General features: G+C 39.6%; 1 protein-coding gene across 2 annotated transcripts in view; it reads right to left on the bottom strand.

Moving 5' to 3' along the window:
• The window catches only part of CHIC2 (cysteine rich hydrophobic domain 2), a 45820-nt gene extending 25966 nt beyond the window's left edge, over positions 1-19854 (bottom strand). For both annotated transcript variants that reach the window (XM_066232507.1, XM_066232508.1), the window contains exon 1: positions 19384-19854. In XM_066232507.1, coding sequence (XP_066088604.1) covers positions 19384-19502 — 119 coding nt within the window. In that variant the 5' untranslated portion in view covers positions 19503-19854. The remainder of the gene's footprint in view (positions 1-19383) is intronic.
• Positions 19855-21551: the final 1697 nt, after the last annotated feature.

Genomic DNA, 21551 nt, shown 5'->3' with positions numbered 1-21551 from the left:
AACCAATCTGTTTCAATAATGAGACTTACAGGATTGGAGGACTCACAGGATTCAACATTTACTTGTAATCACCACTAGATTCATTATAGTAAAAGGAGACAAAACAAAAGCAACAAAAGAAAAAAAACACATGGGACAAAGTCCAGAGGAAACCAGAAGCAAGCTTGCAAGGATCTCTTCTCAGTGAAGACATACAGGATGTGCTTAATTTCCCCAGCAATTAGTTTCAACAACACACATACAATGTTGTCTACCCAGAAAGCTCATTCATTACTCAGTGCCCAAGGCTTTGGTCACATAGACACCCTCTACTTATCATGTACCAAAATTCCAGACTCCCAGAAGGAAAGCAGGTATTCGGTATAAACCACACTGCACAGTTTAGGCACAATGAGCCATTCTTATCAATTCTGGGAATACTGAGAACCCTCCCAAATTCCAAGTTCCCACACACCAGCCAAAAGCCAACACTGCAAGCAACGCTAAGAATAGCAGTCTCAAGACTGCTGTTACCTCTTTTCTGCACACCTTCACACTCTCTAAGGACACAGACACCCATGTTAGCTTTTCTCTCTGCCATGACTCTTGTCTTCATCCCAATTAGTTAAATATTCAGCACCAGAACCTAAGTGATCATCTGACCTCACCTATTCTGAGGAATTTCACCTCTATTTAATTAAGTAACCCATTCATTCTAAAACAGTCTGATTACTTCATCACTTAGGAAGGTATCACCTGCAAAATTCTGAACTGTACAATCCCCTCTTTACCACTACCATCAACCATTTCACTTCCCCCACCCTTACCAAATTAATTTTATCCTCCTGCTTTTTTTCTTTGTTTTTGTATCCTCCTGCTTACCACTACTCCTTGTCTTTCCATGGGATACCAGCTCCTTATGATTCCCTTACTTCCTATCTGCCAGAACTACAGTCAATCGTTTTGACCATACTCCAACAAACACCCTTTATTTTCTGCATCTCTAGAGTGTCTCTTGTCAATCCAATTCAATTGAAGTGTTTTTTTTCTTCATTTCCCATTGCCTGGAGTTACAAAAAAAAAAACACCCACATAACTATTATAAAAACATTATCTAAGGTCAATAGATTAACATTATAATTATCTTTATTCATTCCTAATTGGCTCCCTTTTCCATACTCCATAGTTGTTGTTCCTCTATGTGTTCAACCTTACCTCATAACCCTTATTTTTCCAGATAACCACAGTCCTTAATTCTAATCAAAGAAAAAAGACCATTGAACATAAACTGCTTTGCCTTCTCTCCCTTTCATTTTTAGATTTACCTATGTCTTCAATATCTTTACCATCTTTCTCAATAAAGGCAAGCTTCCCAAAGCTAGCCATTTATTCCTGGTTGCAACTCCTCCAGTCTCCTCTGAAATCCACTGTATTTCTCCTTCTCTTCTAGCTCCTTATGCATAACTTACAAACCCATAAATCCGCCAAGCCTGAGAATCTGCACACCTATTTTCTTCTCCCTCAAATATATGATGGCATTCATATCTTTTCCTTCCTTATCCATGTCTTCAGAGTCCTCTACTTTTATACTATCTTTATCTCACCTCCCATTTATTATTCGAACTATTGAATACTATAATCCAGGTTTTAATCAATATTTGTTCACTGATGATACTGCATTCAACAATAATTGAAAACAGTTCTTTTCAGCAAGTTCTCCTTCATACACTGCTTTCTCCTAGCAAAGAGCTTGAGTATCAATGTGGAGAATGTCTTACAGACAGAAAATAGCTCCTTTGCTATGTCTTTTATTTCTTCTAAAGCCTGTTATTTTCTTTCTTTTTTTTTTCTTTTTTCTTTTACTAGAGGTGGGGAGAGTGGGGGAGAGACAGACAGGAAGGGAGAGAGAAGCATCAACTTCTTTAACTGCTTTAACTGCTCACTGATTACTCTTTACCATACCACTTTAACTGCTCACTGATTACTCTTCTTACATGCTTTAATGGGGGTGTGGGGTGCCTCAAGCCAAGTCAGTGACCCCTTTCTCAAGCCAACAACCTTGGGCTTCAAACCAGCAACTTTGGGCTTCAAGCTAGTGACCTTAGGCTCAGGCAAGCATCCTTGGGCTCAGACCAGCAACTCTGGGCTTCAAGCCAACGACCATGAGATCAGGTTAATAGTCCCACGCTCAAGCCGGCAACTTAGCACTCAAGTTGGGGAGCCTGCACTCAAGACAGACGAGCCCATGCACAAGCAGGTAAGCTCGGTATTTTGAACCTGAGACTTCAATGTTCCAGGTTGATACTCTATTCACTTCACCATTATGGGTCAGACACTTCTAAAGGCCTTTTTTTTAAAAAAAAATTCTAGGTTAACCAAAGCAATATTATCAGATAAAAGCTTTATAAAATCATCTCATTCTATTAAATGGACAAGAAAGGCCACACTTCATGTTTGTTAATATTAACTACAAAATGTTACCTTTAATGGTATTAATGTGACGTAAGTTACTTAGTTTTAATACTACTTAGTTATGTTTTGGAGTGTTTGTTGGTTTAAGTTTGGCCAGAGGTGAGGTTTGTTAGCAATGAAATGATTTTAACAACATCACAAATTACTCCTTTTATCCATTATGCAGCTTTAAAGTTTTCAAATCTGGTAAAAGTAACTTACTTTTTTCTAAATCAAAGTATGATTAGCCCTGGACAATATTAGAAAGGCCAAGTTTCATCTCATAAAATGTTGATTTGATAGCCTTGAAAGAGTAACAGAAGCCGAACTCTCTTCAAACCTAACAGTTTACCATTATTAACCCAAAAGGCTGGAAGTAGCACTTAATTTTAAAAGATGTGATTTGAGGTGGGTGGCATCTTAATTCAGTTAATGCAAAGACTAATATATAAAACAAAAAAACTTTTGTTGGTATGAAAATTTTAAGGTATTATGCATTCTCAGTGAACCTATAAACATTTACAACCATTTCAAAAATCAATTTGGTTTTAACATTTATTCCTTTGTCACAGTAATTTCCCTTTTAGGAATCTAGCCTAAAAAATAATTTGGAATATAAATAAAAATATATGCATAGCCTGATTCATGGTAGCACAGTGGATTGTCAACCTGAAACACTGAGGTCCCAGGTTTGAAATCCCAAGGTTGTCAGCTTGAGTGCAGATCATTGACATGATCCCATGATTACTGTCTTGAGCCCAAAGGTCACTGCCTTGAGCAGGAGGAGGCACAGGCTCGGCTACAGCACCCTGGTCAAGGCACATATGAGAAGCAATCAATGAACTAAAATACTGCAACTGCAAGCTGATTTTTCTTATCTCCTTTCTGTCTGTCTCTCTCTCTTTTACTTAAAAAAAAAGTATAAATAAATTCCTCAAAATGATAAATACACAAAATCATAATATGAATGTTAAGTAAACTATAATATCTTCATATAACAGAATATTAGATAATTATTAAAAATGAAGTTTACAAATAACATAGAAAATACATATATCAAGTAAAAAGAAAATACGAGAGTACATATACCATTACCTCACTTGTAAAGAAAAACTTACAAACTGATAGTCTTCAAAGATACAATCAATAGTGTATAGTCTTTTTTTAAAAAATTCACACTCTTTGACCCAGTAATTCTACTTGAAGAAACATATCAGAAGAAAATAATTTCAGTGCACAGATAAATTTATGAAGAATCAAGTATTCCACAGTGTTATTTTGGTAAGGGAATATTAAAGATATTTCACTTCATTTATTGTTTCTTAAAACAGAATCTTCTTTTCAGATGTATATAGTAAGTATACTGCTCATAAAAATTAGGGGATATTTCAAAATGAATATGAAGCCATAAAGAAGCATTTGATTTTTTTTTTTTTTTTTTTTGGTATTTTTCTGAAGCTGGAAACAGGGAGAGACAGTCAGACAGACTCCCACATGCGCCCGACCGGGATCCACCCGGCATGCCCACCAGGGGGCGATGCTCTGCCCATCTGGGGCATCTCTCTGTTGCGACCAGAGCCACTCTAGCGCCTGGGGCAGAGGCCAAGGAGCCATCCCCAGCGCCTGGGCCATCTTTGCTCCAATGGAGCCTCGGCTGCGGGAGGGAAAAAGAGAGACAGAGAGGAAGGAGAGGGGGAGGGGTGGAGAAGCAGATGGGTGCTTCTCCTGTGTGCCCTGGTCGGGAATCGAACCCGGGACTTCTGCACGCCAGGCTGACGCTCTACCACTGAGCCAACCAGCCAGGGCAGATTTTTTTTTATTAAACAAGAACATCAGAAAAGCAAACAAGTCAAAGAAAGTTGTTCTATTATGCAAATGAGATGCAAAACCAACTTTTATTTCATTGGTGAAAATGCACTGTACAAAAAGCTGAAAGTACTGGAGTCTCTGCACATTCCTCGATCCCTTAATTTTTGTAAGCAGTTAGAGGCTAAGTAAATACCCTAACTATATTTTCATAATATACATCATCATAATCCTTTTCTATTTGAATCTTTTATTGGTATTAACTAGGTATTTTATAATAAGTAAACAGGGAATTTTAGGATCACCAATCAATAGTTTTCCTGAATGCATTTCAACCTTTTCTATACTTCAAGCCCAGACCTTTTCACTTCCATTTTTATTTCTTCTATGTTCCTTGTATGCTTCATTTTAATGTCTCTTAGAATTCACTAATGCATTATTATTTTGAATTAAAATATATTTTGAATTCATGGTAAATTTTTACTTTTAAATGCAGACCTGCAAGAATCTGAGAGTTTCAACCTGCTTTGTTCTGTGATTATTTTCCTTGCTTCCAAGTTTCAATGCTATTTTTAACAGTGAAAGTTTTAGAACAATGGAAATGTCCTACAGTTGTATAAAACTAATCATAATACATCAATCTGAAAAGATACTACACAGCTTAAAACAATGTGAAGTATAAAATAACCTGTGACTCTGAATGTCTAGCAGTTCCCCATGCTCTGGCAAATTAGAAGACAAATGGGCATCTGCTTTAGGAACAGCAGTATATAGGATGGCAGGGCTCAACAACCCTACCCAACTTGGACATTAAATAATTCAATCTCACACTCTTTCTTGAGGTATCTGAAAATAAGAAACAATAGATGGTAACATGAAGTTTAACCGAAGCCAAGGTATGGTAAAGCCATAAATAAGCAGCAATCAAGACTAAGCTGAAGCCAATAGTAAGCAGAAACTATAAGATAAAGGGAAAAAGTAGTCTGCCAATTCACATAGTAACAGTAGAAGCTGGAACTGAAAGTAGATAAGTCACTCTGACAGACAACTAGACCAGGAACAAAGGACATATACTGCTGAGAAAAATTAAAGACTAGGATAAATAAACCAAAATATTAAATGATTGATGCCTTTTTGTGATTACAGACGATTTATTTTCTGCTTCACTGGGAAATGCTACTTCCAAATTTTTTAAATAATCTTTGTTTTTCATTATAATTGGTAAACAGATTAAACCTGAAGAAAAAAATAGATGATTAAAGGGGATTGTTTTTAAATCTTAATCTAATCATAAGGAAATATAAGTTCAATTGACATATCTAAGTTTCAAGTCTACTAGTTTTAAAGTATATTTTAGAGTATTTTTAAGGATTTTAAGTTTATTTAAATATATATTAAGGATACTGTAAAGACTTTAGAAATTTAAAAAAAAATCTAATTCCACAACAGTAGAATCTCAGAATCTGAGAGTTAGAAAGGGTCCCTACTCCAAACATTTTATTTTTCAGATGAAGAAATTAATGCATTAGAGGCAAGTAACTTGGGTCTCATAGCTATTTAATATGTAGGATTGAGGCCAGAGCCTTACTCTCTTGAGCTCAAGCCCAGGGCAATTTCTACTACAGAACAATGCCTCTAATAACTTTTTCTGAAAGCACAGAAAGTGCTGCCTGACCAGGTGGTGGCGCAGTGGATACGGCACTGGACCGGGATGCGGAGAACTCAAGTTCAAAACCCTGAGGTTGGCCCTGACCGGTTGGCTCAGCAGTAGAGCGTCTGGCCTGGTGTGCGGGGGACCCGGGTTCCATTCCCGGCCAGGGTACATAGGAGAAGCGCCCATTTGCTTCTTCACCCCCCCCCCCTTCCTTCCTCTCTGTCTCTCTCTTCCCCTCCCGCAGCCAAGGCTCCATTGGAGCAAAGATGGCCTGGGCACTGGGGATGGCTCCTAGGCCTCTGCCCCAGGCGCTGGAGTGGCTCTGGTCGCAGCAGAGCGATGCCCAGGAGGGGCGGTGCACCCCCCCCCCCCCCCCCCGTGGGCAGAGCATCGCCGCTGGTGGGCGTGCCGGGTGGATCCCAGTCGGGCGCATGCGGGAGTCTGTCTGTCTCTCCCCGTTTCCAGCTTCAGAAAAATACAACAACAACAAAAAAAAAACCCTGAGGTCACCAGCTTGAGAGTGAGCTCATCCGGACTGAATGCAAGATCACCAGCTTGAGCAGGGGGTCATTGGCTTGAGTGTGGGATCACAGACATGACCCCATGGTCGCTGGCTGGAGCCCAAACGTTGCTGGCTTGAAGCCCAAAGTCGCTGGCTTGAGCCCAAGGTCACTGGCTTGAGCAACGGGTCACCTGCTCTGCTGTAGCCCCTAGTCAAGGCACATAAGAGAAAGCAATGAACTAAGATGCCACAAGGAAGAACTGATGCTTCTCATCTCTCTCCCTTCCTGTCTGTCTTTCCCTATCTGTCCCTTTCTCTGACTCTGTCAAAAATAAAAATAAAAATGTATAACTCCTGACCTAGAAACTTCATAAATTGAGAAACTATTTTAGAATTGAAAGAAAAAAAACTTTTTTCATCAAATAGAAATTATAGCTCTGGATGGATAGCTCTGTAGCATCATCCAAAGCACAGAGGTTGCTAGTTTGATCCCCAGTAAGGGCACATACAGGAACAGATCAATGTTCCTGTCTCTTGTTCTCCCCCCTCCTTCTCTTGCTAAAATCAATACAAACCTTTTAAAAATTATAAAATTAAAACGAATACATAACAAATGTTAATATTCTCATATGGATCTAGAAAAAAATGTTTTTTTGAACTTTTCATATTTGTACATAAAATCCAACAACAGAATTTTGTTATGTTTATTTTTATGAATAACAGAGCACATAAGTTTGTTGCATTTGGTTCTTGTACTTGTAAGCAAACAGATTCTGAGAGAATCTGAAATCAACTGCCTGGAATGTAATCTTGACACTGCCATTTATTAGATGTGTCACTTTGAGCAAATTAGTTACCTTTTCTGAGCCTCAGTTTCCCTATTTATATACCAGAAATAATACTGGCCTAATTCATTAAATGAGTTCATATACTTAAAGAAAGCATCAACAGTACATGGCATAAACGCTGTATGTTGTAACTGCTTTTAATATTATAAAACAATGTAAATGTCTCCTATGTTTCTATTATAGTTATTATCCTTCTAATAAAATGGGCAATATTATCATTTAATTTCCACCATGGATTAACTTGACAAATTAGAGAATGTCTAGATCTCAATGACTTCATAAATACTATGTTCAAACAGCTTAGCAAACAGAATTGTCAATGATCAAATTCGCTGATAACTGTCAAAGATTTTTACTTTTTGCCAACCTCTTCGAGGTCAGGGGATAGTGTAGAGGAAACGAGGTACAGAAAAAGGTGCTGGGTTCAGGAAAGCCAGGCAATATTAAAATGCTTACAGCTAATATATGGGCAAGCAACTTGGGTAAGGAATCCAGGCAGGTGAGACAAAGGCTGAAAAGCACAAAGCAGTTTCTGTGCTGAGATGGAAACACAAGGGACAGAATGCCCGAATTCTAATCCTGGTTCTTATACAAACTAGGTATATTATCTTAAGAGAGCAAATCTCCCTTCTGGTTTAATCTGCCTCAGGTAAGACAACTAACCCCTCAGGGTCATACAAAGATCAAATACTATGCCAAAGTTATTAAGAAAAAAAGTTATCTTGGCTGGTTGGCTCAGTGGTAGAGCGTTGGCCTAGTGTGCGGAGGACCCGGGTTCGATTCCCGGCCAGGGCACACAGGAGAAGCGCCCATTTGCTTCTCCACCCCTCCGCCGCGCCTTCCTCTCTGTCTCTCTCTTCCCCTCCCGCAGCCAAGGCTCCATTGGAGCAAAGATGGCCCAGGCGCTGGGGATGGCTCTGTGGCCTCTGCCTCAGGCGCTAGAGTGGCTCTGGTCGCAACATGGCGACGCCCAGGATGGGCAGAGCGTCGCCCCATGGTGGGCGTGCCGGGTGGATCCCGGTTGGGCGCATGAGGGAGTCTGTCTGACTGTCTCTCCCTGTTTCCAGCTTCAGAAAAATGCAAAAAATAAAAAATAAATAAAAAAATAGAAAAAAGAAAAGAAGTTATCAAGGATTTACTGGGTTCACATTTTATAGGTTGGACAGCTGCTGTAAAACAGAAAGAAAGTTTCAAAACTTTAACTCTTCTCAAAAAAGTTTGAGTTTTTCTTTATGCAAGAGAAGGTTGTCAAAAGTTTGCGCCCTTTATCAATGAAGTCTGGCACATCTCTCATCCTGATGGAAGCAGCACTATGAAAAAGAAAGACAAAGGTAGCACAAAATAAAGAGTAGGTAGATGAGTTTTAATTTTAAGTAGAGAGCAGGACTCATTAAGAAGATAATTGTGGAAGATTTGGAGAAGGAGAAAGAGCTAGCCATTTGGATATCAGTGGAATATTCTAGAAAGTGTAATCAGCCAGGGCAAAACCCCAAAGCTCAGGGCATGCCTGGACAGGAGGCTAGTGTGGTTAGATCTGGTAATCAAATGAAGGAATAGTAGAAAAGGAGTCAGAGAAGTAATGATGTACCCTATTAGTTTGGGTTTTACAGGCCACTAAAAGGGACTTTAACTTTGAAGATGGAAAGATTTGGGGAGGCTTGATACAGAATAGATATGATCTGATTTTTATTTTAAAAGGATCATTGTGGCAGATGAACTGTAAAGGCTGAGAAGCAGTGGAAACAGGAAAAAGAAAAGAAGTATGGAGGTACAAAAGAGATGATAGTAAAAAAAAAGTGGTTGAATTTTGAATATACTTTGAAGATAGAGCCAATGGATTAATTTCTTAACGGACTTAATGTAGTAGAAGACAAAGAGGGACATCAAGGATGTGTTAAATGCTTTTTAACCTAAGCAAGTAGGATGCCAGATCTGCCATCAAAGGAGAATAGCAACTGCAGTTGAAGCTGATTTGAGGGAAAGATCATGAATTCAGTTATGGATATTTTGGATTCTGAGACATTCAACCTCCACAGACTCAAAAAATGTTATATTCCTATAGACGTGACAAGACCTATGAACATATAAACTAGAAATTTCAGATTCAGTCTGACCAGGTGGTGGCACAGTGCGATAGTGTTGGACTGGGATACAGAGGATCCAGGTTAGAAACCTCAAGGTTGCCAGCTTGGGCACAGGGTTGCTGGCTTGAGCATGGGATCATAGACATGACCTCATGATCTCTGGCTTGAAGCCCAAGGTCACTGGCTTGAGCAAGGGGTCACTCACTCTGCTGCAGCCCCCCAGTCAAGGCACATATGAGAAAGCAATCAATGAACAACTAAGAAGCCGCAACGAAGAATTGATACTTTTCATCTCTCTCCCTTCCTGTTTGTCTGTCCCTATCTGTCCCTCTCTCTGTCTCTCTCCTAATCATCATTTAAGCACACTACAATTGGGGTCTCTGGCTTTTTGCCCTGTAAAACTGTACCAATTTCAAATAATATTTATCATTGAACAGTTTAGCAGGGGCAGAGAAAGAAGACTAGGTACATAGGAATTCCTTCACTGGACTAACCAAAGACTTCATTATAACTATAATACAAGATCAAAGAGAAAATGGGAAAGGAACTCTCGCAAGGAAGCATGTATATATACATGCTTGTCAAATTAAATACACACACATCCACTTCTTAACCATCAAAAGCTACGACAGGTTACCCCAAAGTACAACCAACTCTACCTTAAGTAAACTTCATTTACTAATAGGATGGAAAAAAGCTTAAGAAAAATCATTTTTTCTAGGACTCTGAGAAAATTTTGGCCCTTGTATATACAATTCAGTTTTAAATGTAAAGATGTAACAAACAATCTTTTCCTCAAATCTATTAAACAGATCATCGTCAACCACCACACATCTTGTAGCTAAAGGATACCACTTTACAAAGTAAAGTCCTTACTCCAAAATCTATGATTTTGCGGGAAAGCCCTTCTCCATCCAGTACGTGCAGTTCTCCTGGCATACTAGCTGCCCTGTGGTAGTAGAACAGGAAATGCAGGTATGCCATCAAGACAGTCTTTAGTCAACAGTAAGGGCAGCCACAGACAGTTCCCTGACCTCACCCTTCATGAAGCCAAAACAAAACAACAAACAAGCAAAAAAATAAACACACACACACACACACACACACAACTGAAGAATGGGATGGCAAAAGTGCCAAAAGTGCCACACCTCATAGTGAAGTTGTGAAATTAGATGGCTTACAGCCAGCACTGCAGTATTTCCTTTATGTAAAGACTATCACCCTAAACCTGGTCACTATCATGTCTAATCTAGATTGTTCCAATGGCCCCCTGAACACTCCTCCTCAGTTTCAGTCTAATCCCTCTATAACCTTTTCTGGCCCCTAATAAGCTTACCATCCTCATTTCAAGGTGCTATCCCCTTTGTTCACTATATTCTAGCCACAAAACAGAAGTAGCCTTTCAGTTTCTAAAGCAAGGCAAGCTTATTTTACTGTCCTCCAGGGGTCTTTCATTCTTTCTAAATGTTTTCCACAGAGGGGTTCTCCCTAATCACATTATTCTCAATCACAGCATTCTGTCAGTCTCCTTCACAACAATTTTCTCAGACATAGTTTGTCTATTAGCTGTATGTCCATGATAAACTGTGTTTCATTCATAGCTATCTATCCAGAACCACACATTATACCTACCATAAATGTAATGATTATTTCTTAAATTTACTTATCAGAAAATATCACAGCTGATAATGAAAGATTAAAAAAAATACTCTTAGGACACAAATATGTTAAAACCCAAGTATTAATATTCAAACATCTAAATCCAGCACTCAGAACTTCTCTTACTTTATAGTTCTAATAAAGTTAGTAGTCTCATCTTCAAACTAAAGCTGATGACTTAGACAGAAAGAAGGTAAACAGACAGCAAAAACCCACACAAGTGAAATTCAAAAGAAAGTGACATTTAGAGAAGAACCTCAAGCCCCAAAGTACCCTAGCCAGCCTCTAAGAATACCACTGTGTACCATGCTGATAATATCTGCTTTTGATTAAATGTTTCCTATGCTCAATCAGATAATTCTGAGCTCAAAATATTGTTTTAAAGGAAAGCATTTGTCACCTTTTTGGACTGATTTCCAAGAAAACAGTAAAGATTAACCAAAAAATATGCATGTAGGGATAAACATCAAAATAAGTGATAATAATTTGGTGAAAGACTACTTTGGGTCCAGATTATTATATATTATTTCTGCCTTTCACACCTAATCGCTGAGGTAGGTGTTATTATCCCTTATGCAGATGAGAAAACTGAACTTCAGTAAAGCTAACAGCTACAGTTAGGTTACAGTTAAGAAAGTATCTGAGCACTGAAACCAATCCGCTTGATACTGAAGACCACACTCCTTCCTTAGGACTATCCATTGCTTTCCAAATGTATCTGATATGAGAATCACCTAATGCTAATTAATAATAAAAATTCCTGACTGACCAGGTGGTGGCGCAGTGGATGGAGCACTGGCCTGGGACACTGAAGACCCAGGTTCAAAGCCCCCAGGTCAATGGCCTGAGCATGGGATAGCAAGGCGTCACTGGCTCCGCTGGAGCCCCATAGGTCAGAACACGTAAGAGAAAGCAGTGAAGTGCTGCAACTATGAGTTGAGCTTCTCATCTCTCTCCCTTCCTTTCTGTCTGTCCCGGTCTGTCTCTCTCTCTGTGTCTCTCTCGCATGCACTAAATAATAACAACAACAATAATAATAATAGTAATAATAATAATAATAATAATTCCTAGGCTCTTCCCCTAAAGATTCTGACTGAGGATGTCTAGAATAAAAACCTAACATTTTTTTTAAATGCCCTAGTGATTATGATAATTGGTCAAGTTTAAGAAATCCTGCACTGGGATTAAAAACTAGACTATATGAACATGGAAACAGTGTTATAAGATCTGAATTTATAAATGGATTCTAAAACAATGAAAAGTCACTAAAATATCTTATACAGAAGAAACTAGAGTAGGATACCTAAAAGCATGTTGCTATGTGTTATAGTTAAAGCTTAATTTTATTGAGAATGAAATCTTAGTTTTATAGATTAGAAAGCTAAAAGAAACAAATAGTAGATACCATAGAATTTTAAAAGATTCCTTTCTTTTACAGAATTGATTTAGTACCCTGGCCTTTAACCTTTTAGAAATACAAACTCAAGATGGACTTCAAAAGCAGCCCTCAAATTAATATTATTCTTTGGAATAATATTAATTAGAGTACTGTTTTTTAGAATAATAGTAGTATTTGATTGTTTGCTATCATAATTAATTTCCTATAATTTACTTTTCACCAGTTAGTCTCTGTATTCCACTTAACTAGGCACATAAAATGTTAAGTACTAGTCAATTTCACATCTGTAGGCAGGCAGGAATCCAGCATTGAACAGTTTAGACTGAAACACCATGCAAATTCCAAATTCAAGTACAGCAAATTTGGAAACTTCAGTTTATCACCATATTTCTCATTTCTTCAAGAAAGTTTATCCATTGAGAAGTTTTTGTAGTTGGTCTACATAAAATGTTTAGCATTTTGTTCTTCGTATTATCAAAGATATGTTCAATGTTATAAATCAAACTAATTTCCTTTCAAATTACAAAGAGTAAGAAAAATCACTGTTGGGCCCCGGCCAGTTGGCTGACTGAACAGAGTGTTGGCCTGGTGTGTGGACATCCCATGTTCGATCACCAATCAGGGTACACATGAGAAGCAACCATCTGCTTCTCTTCCCCTCCCTCTCCCCTCTCTCCCTCTCTCCCTCTTTCCCTCTTGCATCCAGTGGCTCAAATGGTCTGAGTGTCAGCCTCAGGCGCTGAGGATAGCTCAGTTGATGCAAGCATCAGCCCAGACAAGGTTTCCAGATGGATTCTGTTTGGGCACATGCAGAAGTCTATCTCCTCCTCTCACTTAAAAAAAAAAATCTCTGAGAAAAAATGTCTATCTTAATTTGACAATTTCCTCATTATTACCGATTTTTATTTTGCATTTTAAAGAGGAGCCATTTATTTTTTGAATATGATTTTATAAGAACTCTATCATAAGCCTGATTGGTGGTGGCACAGTGAATAGAGTGCAAACCTGGAACACTCTGGTCCCAGGTTCCAATTGCTGGTTTGAGTGTAGGATCATCTACATGATACCAAAGTCGCTGGCTTGAGCCCAAAAGGTCACTGGCTTAAAGCCCTAGGTTGCTGGCTTGAGCTCAAAGTTAGTGGCTTGAGCAAGGGGTCACTGGTTCAGCTTGAGACCCACCCGCCCTCCACCCCATCAACGCATGTACAAGAAGCAATCAGTAAACAACTAAAGTGATGTAACTATGAACTGATGCTTCTCACTCTCTCTCCTCCCCTACCTCTTTCTCTCCCTACTTGTCTGTCTGTCTCTCTCTCAAAAAAAAAATTGCATCATAACATATTCTTTGCCTTCGTTAGGAAGCACAGAAAGGAAAAAAAACTATTCCTATGGCAATTCTGACAAGTTCTAAAAATGTATGGAATTATCTCATTTAGAGAATATTTCAGAACCTATAATATTCCAGACAGCATATTAAGTAGTCAAGAAATAAAAACCAGGAGGTACAATCTCTGCTCTCAAACAGCTGCCTGTGGAGAAATATAAGGTCTTCAAAAATCTCAAAACAAAAAGGTTAATATTTAAAAATGGAATATGCCTCATACAAGATGCTGGCTAGAGGAAAGAAGTTGGGAGTTATGACATTAAAATTCTTTAAGTGATTCTGTTACTTGGGCAAATCATGTCCAGGTTGTTGCTACTCAAGAGCATCTAGCAGCAGTCTTGAATCTTGAAATACTGATACACTTCAAGACCGACAATTTTTTAATGACTCTATCATTAGAAAGCTCAATATATATCAAGGAGTTCTTGCAATGTCTGTTACACAAAGATCCTATTGTACCCCAAAGTAGTTTCCAAATTTCCTCATTTCAAGTTACATTTCTAAACCTTCCAACTTTTCATAGCACACTTTTGATGAAGACAAGGAAAGAGTGATGTCCCACAGCCATTAATAAAAACTGGTGAAGGATGAAGAATTATTTGTGGCAATGGTAGGAAGTTTGTAGTTCAGAAGTGAGTAGTACATAAAGTCATGATAATTTAGTGAAATAAGAAAATAGTAACATTGGAAACAAACCTCAGCAAAATAACTTGGCTCTATAAAAGGCTTATGCTAGAAATCAAACATTAGAAAAGCTTAAGTTTAATTCTGATATAAGAGGTCATGAAGTAAAAAGGGTCAAATAGGGTCAGTTATAATTATAGATTAGCTAGGAAATATTTATCTAAAACTAGTTTTAAATTCTAATTTTTATATTAACATCCTTTAGCACTATCACTATTGTGAAAAAGTAGTCTTCAAAAATAATCATTATATTTTGTACAAATTTGAGAGGTAAAGAACCCCATAATTGAAAAATATTAACCAATCTGGCCAATACTACTTAATAAGTTAATCACATTTTTCATCTTTATTACATAATAAAATAAGAAACACACTCCCGCCCACACACCTATTTTAATTGTGAGCTCAAGCTTTTTAAAATGCATGTACATAAAGCCTGTCCAGGCGGTGGCGCAGTGGATGGAGCGTGAGACTGGGATGCGGAGGACCCAGGTTCAAGACCCCAAGGTCACCAGCTTAAGCGCAGGCTCATCTGGTTTGAGCAAAGCTCACCAGCTTAGACCCAAGATCGCTGGATCGAGCAAGGGGTTACTCGGTCTGCTGTAGCCCCACCACAGTCAAGGCACACATGAGAAAGCAATCAATGAACAGCTAAGGTGTCGCAACGAAAAACTAACAATTGATGTTTCTCATCTCTTTCTGTTCCTGTCTGTCTGTCCCTATCTATCCCTCTCTCTGATTCTCACTCTGTCTCTGTAAAAGAAAAAAAGAGAGAAGGAAAGAAAAAAAGAGAAAAAGAATTTATTTTAAAAAAATACATGTACATAAATATTACACAATAACAGGAACTTATCATTTCCCTTTCTTCCTTCAAATATGACTTTTTTGTCAAAATATGCTTCTGCACAAGATTTCTCCCAGTTGGAGTTGTCATCTTGTTCCATTTGCTACATGTAAGTCTAACAGTGAAGAGAATTATTATACTCATCCAGAATAGTATCAAGAAAGAATACTGATCATGATGAAATTACAAAGTATAAGTCTAATTTGGGGTCTATTAAAAACCACGTTATAGTAAACTTTGTTTAGGCAAATTATACTTTTTACATCCCCAAAATTTGATTATATCACAAAATTAACCAAGATCTGAGTGCATAGTAGAGAATGGAAAGTAACTGAGTTTTTCATATCACTATAATAACATACCAAATCATGTCATAAGAATACAGTGATCTCTGATGTATTGTAGAATTGTACTCCTGAAATCTGCATAATTTTATTAACCAATGTCACCCCAATAAAGTAAATCAAAAAGTTTTAAAAAGAGAATACAGTAATTTATAAAATAAAAGTAATACTATAGTTAATGGGGTAAAGAAAAGAAATATTCAATTATAAAGGTCTACTCAAAAGTGAAATCTGGCCTGACCAAGCGGTGGCGCAGTGGATAGAGCATCCGACTGGGATGCAGAGGACCCAGGTTCGAGACCCCGAGGTCGACAGCTTGAGTGCAGGTTCATATGGTTTGAGCAAAAAGCTCACCAGTTTGGACGCAAGGTCGCTAGCTGCAGCAAGGGGTTACTCCGTCTGCTGAAGGCCCGTGGTCAAGGCACATATGAGAAAGCAATCAATGAACAACTAAGGTCTCACAATGAAAAACTGATGATTGATGCTTCTCATCTCTCTCTATCCCTGTCTATCCCTCTCTCTGACTCTCTCTCTGTGTAAAAAAAAAAAAAAAAAAAAAAAAGTGAAATCTGTGAAAAACATGTGAATAGACCTATAGCCTCACTGACTAATCTGGATTACAGATGATGATTCATTAAACACTATCATTTACTTTCAAATTGGTAAGACTGCTCCCCAGTTTAAAAAAGAAAACTGTGCCTGACCAGGTGGTGGCGCAGTGGATAGAGCGTCGGACTGGGATGCGGAAGGACCCAGGTTCGAGACCCCGAGGTCGCCAGCTTGAGCGCCGGCTCATCTGGCTTGAGCAAAGAGCTCACCAGCTTGGACCCAAGGTCGCTGGCTCCAGCAGGGGGTTACTCGGTCTGCTGAAGGCCCATGGTCAAGGCACATGTGAGAAAGCAATCAGTGAACAACTAAGAAGTCGCAACGCGCAACGAGAAAGTGATGATTGATGCTTCTCATCTCTCTCCGTTCCTGTCTGTCTGTCCCTGTCTATCCCTCTCTCTGACTTACTCTGTCTCTGTAAAATAAATAAATAAATAAATAAAAAAAAAAAAGAAAACTGTGGCAGTGGCAGTGGTAAGTTTAACCAGTCTTACTTTACCTGTTTTAACAGCGCTTTCCATTTATATTGAATGACAAGAAAAACTGAATGTTCTAGTAACCTATAAGCAATAATTTCAAAAACCTTTATAGGTACTGTAGGTACTAACTGGGATACCCACTGGCATAGAGTGCTTGTAAATTATGCATGAGTCATGCAAAAAAAAGTTTTGTATTACTATGATTATACTTATCTATGTCACCACATAACAGGCTTAGGTTTTCAATTCAGAAAGATTCTTATCAAAATATTTAATGTAATTTAACCTCATGCAGATTTTTTAGAAATGAAAAAATAAGACCAAAGTGAAATACCGTTAGGTTTGAAAATGGCAGTTCAGATTTCTTAATACTGTGCTTTATACCTATGGATCACTGTATGTGTGGAGGATACTTAATAAAGGCTAATATTTACTGAGCACAGTGCCACACAATGGGATGAACTCTTTGCATTTAATGCTTGATAATCTTTAAAGTTAGGGCCTAAAACTGCCCCATCTTAATTGAAAATGCATAGATAATTTGACAAAGTAATGGCAGACTAGATTTCAACCCAAAGTAATAGAGGTTTCAAACCAAGGTAACAGGGAAGAGAAGGAAGTGGCTGAGGGAAATCAGAAATATTAACTCCCAACGTAGAAAGAAAACTCTTTACTGGTGGCATATAGTTCCTCCTTATGCTTCTCTGAAACAGTGGTTTGCAATCCTAGCTACACGTAAAAATCACCAGTGGGACTTGAAAAAGAAACAACTACCCATGCCTGGGACCCTCACTCTGAAACTTGGCCTTCAGTTGGCATGGCCTGGGGCAAAGGCAGGGGATTTTTAGGCTCCAGGGTTGATTATAATGGGCAGCAAGATTGAGAACCACTAGTAATTTTCTCACCCTACTAACCTCTCTAAGTAGCCAACTACAATCAAAGTAACTGTTCACCTATTTGGTTTTGAACACTTTGCCTATTGTATTTTTCATTTACCCAACAAAGTGCTTAGCTTTTCCTTAAAAAGAGGAAACATTACAACTATAGCTGTACCTTTCAAGTAACAAAATATTGCCAACTCTTCTTAGATATGAAGACTGTAGGAAGAAGGGTGGGCAGATAGCATGAAGAAGTTTGAAAAATCCCTTCTTTAGGCACCCACATACTCCTTAGGTGTAAAACAATGTAAAAAGGTCCTAAGAGTCAAGCTAAAAATTAAATGGCTGGTTATGAGACTTAAAAAGTTCTGTGAAATATGTAAAAGAAAGATTTAATATCCATGCTATTTGGTTATAACTGTTAATTCTGCTGGTGATGACAGTTTAAACACTCAGTAACTGTTATTGTGGTGATAAATTCCATTGTCTTTTCATGGCACTGTGACAGCGATAATGCAGTGTTTCTACCCTATTAAGTCACCTGAATATAAACTAACAGGCTAAAGAAATGAAAGCACTGTGTAAGCATACCCAAACAGAAATACATATGGCTAGTCATATCATGTACTGACAAATGCAAGGATTTTGCTGACAATCTTATAAGAGAAGTCTTACTGTTACACTAAAAGTTACTCATTGCACATCCCAGTCACCCTAGACCAAAATATAATGAAAACTGTTGGTCTCAGATTTACTGGTCCTTTTATTTTACTAAAAAGCAAAAGTGTGGAGAGCTTATCTAACAAGCATGGAAGTTTGATCTATGATTTGAACAAGAGGCCTTCAACAAACAAAAGAGTCTAAATAGTTCAAGTTGTACAAAACTCTGGACTTCACAGAGAAACATTACAAAACTTCCTGCTTCCAGAGAGCTCATTATTTGGTTCAAGTCTTCACATTCCTTTATTAGTCATGACCATTCCCAAAGCTCTCATTCCTTACTTTCTGAATAGCATCCGACTTTTAAATGTGGCTAATCAGGCTTCCAAGAAACCCTTATCAAATAAAGAAGCTATCCCAGAGTTTATGCCCAAAAGAGGGACTTATATTACAGTAACTTGAGCAGTATGTCCATCACAGAGATTTTTAAAATTACTTGTACACATAATCGTTCTGCATGTCTTAAATATATGTTCATCTGCACATTTTCGCCACATACAGTTACGGGAACTTGCATTGGTTCTGCAGAAATCGACTGCAGGGAACTGGGAAGACCTGTGGGCGTGTGAAATACACAAACACAACAGGGAACCGCATCACCCACTGCCACTGGGGTCTCCCACGGCCCAGACCTAGCCTCTGAGCCATATGTCACCAGGCTCAAAGGCCCAGATGAGACGAGAGAACCACTGGGTAACTGGATGAGAAAACAAGGGGGAGGGACCTCACAAAGACGTGTACTTCCTCCCGAAGCTGAAGGGGTGTCCCGGGGGACTGACCCTAAAGAAAAACCTTCCCTGATGGGGTCCGTCACATCGCCCCAGGCCCGTAGGGCCTGCTAAAAGGGGTGTCGAGGACGAAGGTCCCCACTTTGGAGACCGAAACAAATGAAAATCAAGCAAGTTCTCACTTCCTGGTCGCCTACTTTCCCAAAGGCCCCGGGCGCACAGGACGGACACCGGGAGAAGGTGGCTCCCGAGGAGTAAACGCCGCCACCACCCCCCAGCCCCGCACCTCCCGTCCTCGCCCTCGCCCTCGCCCTCGCCCTCCTCCGGGCCTTACACGGTGACGTGACCCGAGCCGCGGACCACCACCGGGTCCGGCGAGTACTTGAGTAGCTGTTCCTCCAGGGCCCGCTCCTCGTCCTCCTCCTCCTCATAGATCTCGTCGAAATCCGCCATCCTGAGCCTGGAAGATCCCTGCCCAAAGGGGCCGGACTCCAGGGACTGAGGCCGGGATACGAGCTGCGAGGCGGCGGAGGCTGAGGGGAGTCGCTGCCGCGGGCTCAGAGGCCGCCCAGTCGGCTCTTGGCTGTCTCAACTCAGGCTACAGAGGAGATGGGGTCCTGGCCGTCGCCGTCGCCGCCATTACCGTCGCAATAACAACAACACAATGTCAACATCCGCCCAAGGGCCGACACTTCCACCAGCGGGGCCGCCGCTACCACCGCCGCCGCCGCCGCCGCCGCAGCAGCAACTCAGGCAACCACAGCAACGGCCTGAGCCACCCGCAGCGGGAACACCCGGCTACGACATCGCGAGATTTCCCGGGAGTGAGGGCGGGTGCGTGGGTTCCTGAGCGCGCGTACGTGAGGCTTCGCGCGCGCCCCGGCCGCCTGATCCGCCCGGCAACACCACCTCGAGAGCGCGCTCACGCGTCGGGGCCGCTCCCCGGTAAATGGGTCGCTGACCTGCAAGTGAATGGCTCTCTCGGGCAGATGCGATAACCCCGACTCAGCGAGCAGACCTCGGAGTGTCCAGTGGGGCTCATAATTCACCAAAGGAAATTCTAACCAAAACAACTAAAAATGAAAACCCTGCTTGGAAGACAGAACGTATTGTGCATCTGATTGGCAGTTGAACAATTGAATCTCGCCCTTTGTCAGTTTTTTCGTAAGGGAGAAGAACCAGAGTCTGACTTCCCAAATTCGAGAAGCCCACAGACATTCTGCAAATGTTTTTGTCCACTATAATACAGGATTTTTAAAAACATGTCCAAATTCAAGCATCTTGTCCCATCATCCAATAAGTGAGGCCAAGAGTGTTGATACTTTTTCTTTCTTACAAGAAAACTCGTGTAGAAAAGTGAACGGACTAAGGAGAAAACAAAACAACAAAACCCCTCATAGACACAACAATGTGGTGATTACTAGAGGAAAAGTGGGTGGCGGGAGGTAAAAGCATAAAGTGGGGATAAATAGTGATGGAAGGGAAGTTGACTTCCGGTGGTGAACACACAATACAGTATACAGTTGATGTGTTACAGAATTGTACCCTGAAACCTGTATAATTTTATTAACCAGTGTCACCCCACTAAATTCAATCCAATTTAAAAAAAGAAAGAAAAGAAAACTCACTGTAGTCAGGCCATGAAACAAGATTGACTATTCTCTGGAGTACAGACAGATTGGAAGATCCAGTTTCCTACACCAACTTCCTCATCAACTATAACCTGTTTTCTTCAGTTAAGGCCTTAGGTAATCCCTTTCCTCTTCCCACAAAAGAAGGAAAGAAAAGAAAGATAAAGTTAATGGATGCCTGTTACCTGCCTAGACCACTAGTAAAGGCCTAAGGATCATGGTGGGCACTTGGTGGTTTCATAGTCAAGAAGTTGTCCAGGCATTAAAAAAAAAAAAAAAAAGTTCAAGGGCAGGAGGGGGCTACTGAAAGACTCCTGGAAAAGATAGTCATACTGGACCCAACACTGGTCAGACTATTCTCCAAGTTCACACCCTAGCAATTCACTTTAGATGGGTTGAAGTTGAAGAAGTGCAAAGGAGGGCAATGAGGATAGTGAGAAATGCCAAATAATGTCCAATTGGAAATGGTTGAAGGAAATGAGCACAATTAGCCAAGAAAAGATGAATGAAAAACCCAGATGTGTCAGACTTGCTGTATATCTCCTCAGAGTACATTTATTCATTTATTCATTCAACAAATGTTTACTGAGTTCCAATGATGTGGCAGGCACCATGCAAGTGTGTGTATGTGTGCGTGCATGTATGTGTATGTGTGAATGAAATACAGTCCCTGCCTTCCAGTAGCTTATTTATAAGGCGACCAACTTTTTTACAATGAAAAGGACAAAAATAAATTGAAGAAAACAATATCATAAACGAAATATTTTATTCATTGCAACAATAATATACTATAATATGATAAATGCATAATAAAATCATTTGTAATATTTTATATTGTAACTATGCTTACATGCTTATTAATTTTTAATAA

The sequence above is a fragment of the Saccopteryx bilineata genome, chromosome 5 (assembly GCF_036850765.1).
Source record: "Saccopteryx bilineata isolate mSacBil1 chromosome 5, mSacBil1_pri_phased_curated, whole genome shotgun sequence".
Lineage (NCBI taxonomy): Eukaryota > Metazoa > Chordata > Mammalia > Chiroptera > Emballonuridae > Saccopteryx > Saccopteryx bilineata.
The sequence above is the reverse complement of the archived record's forward strand: the minus strand, read 5'-3'. Positions and strand labels throughout refer to the sequence as shown.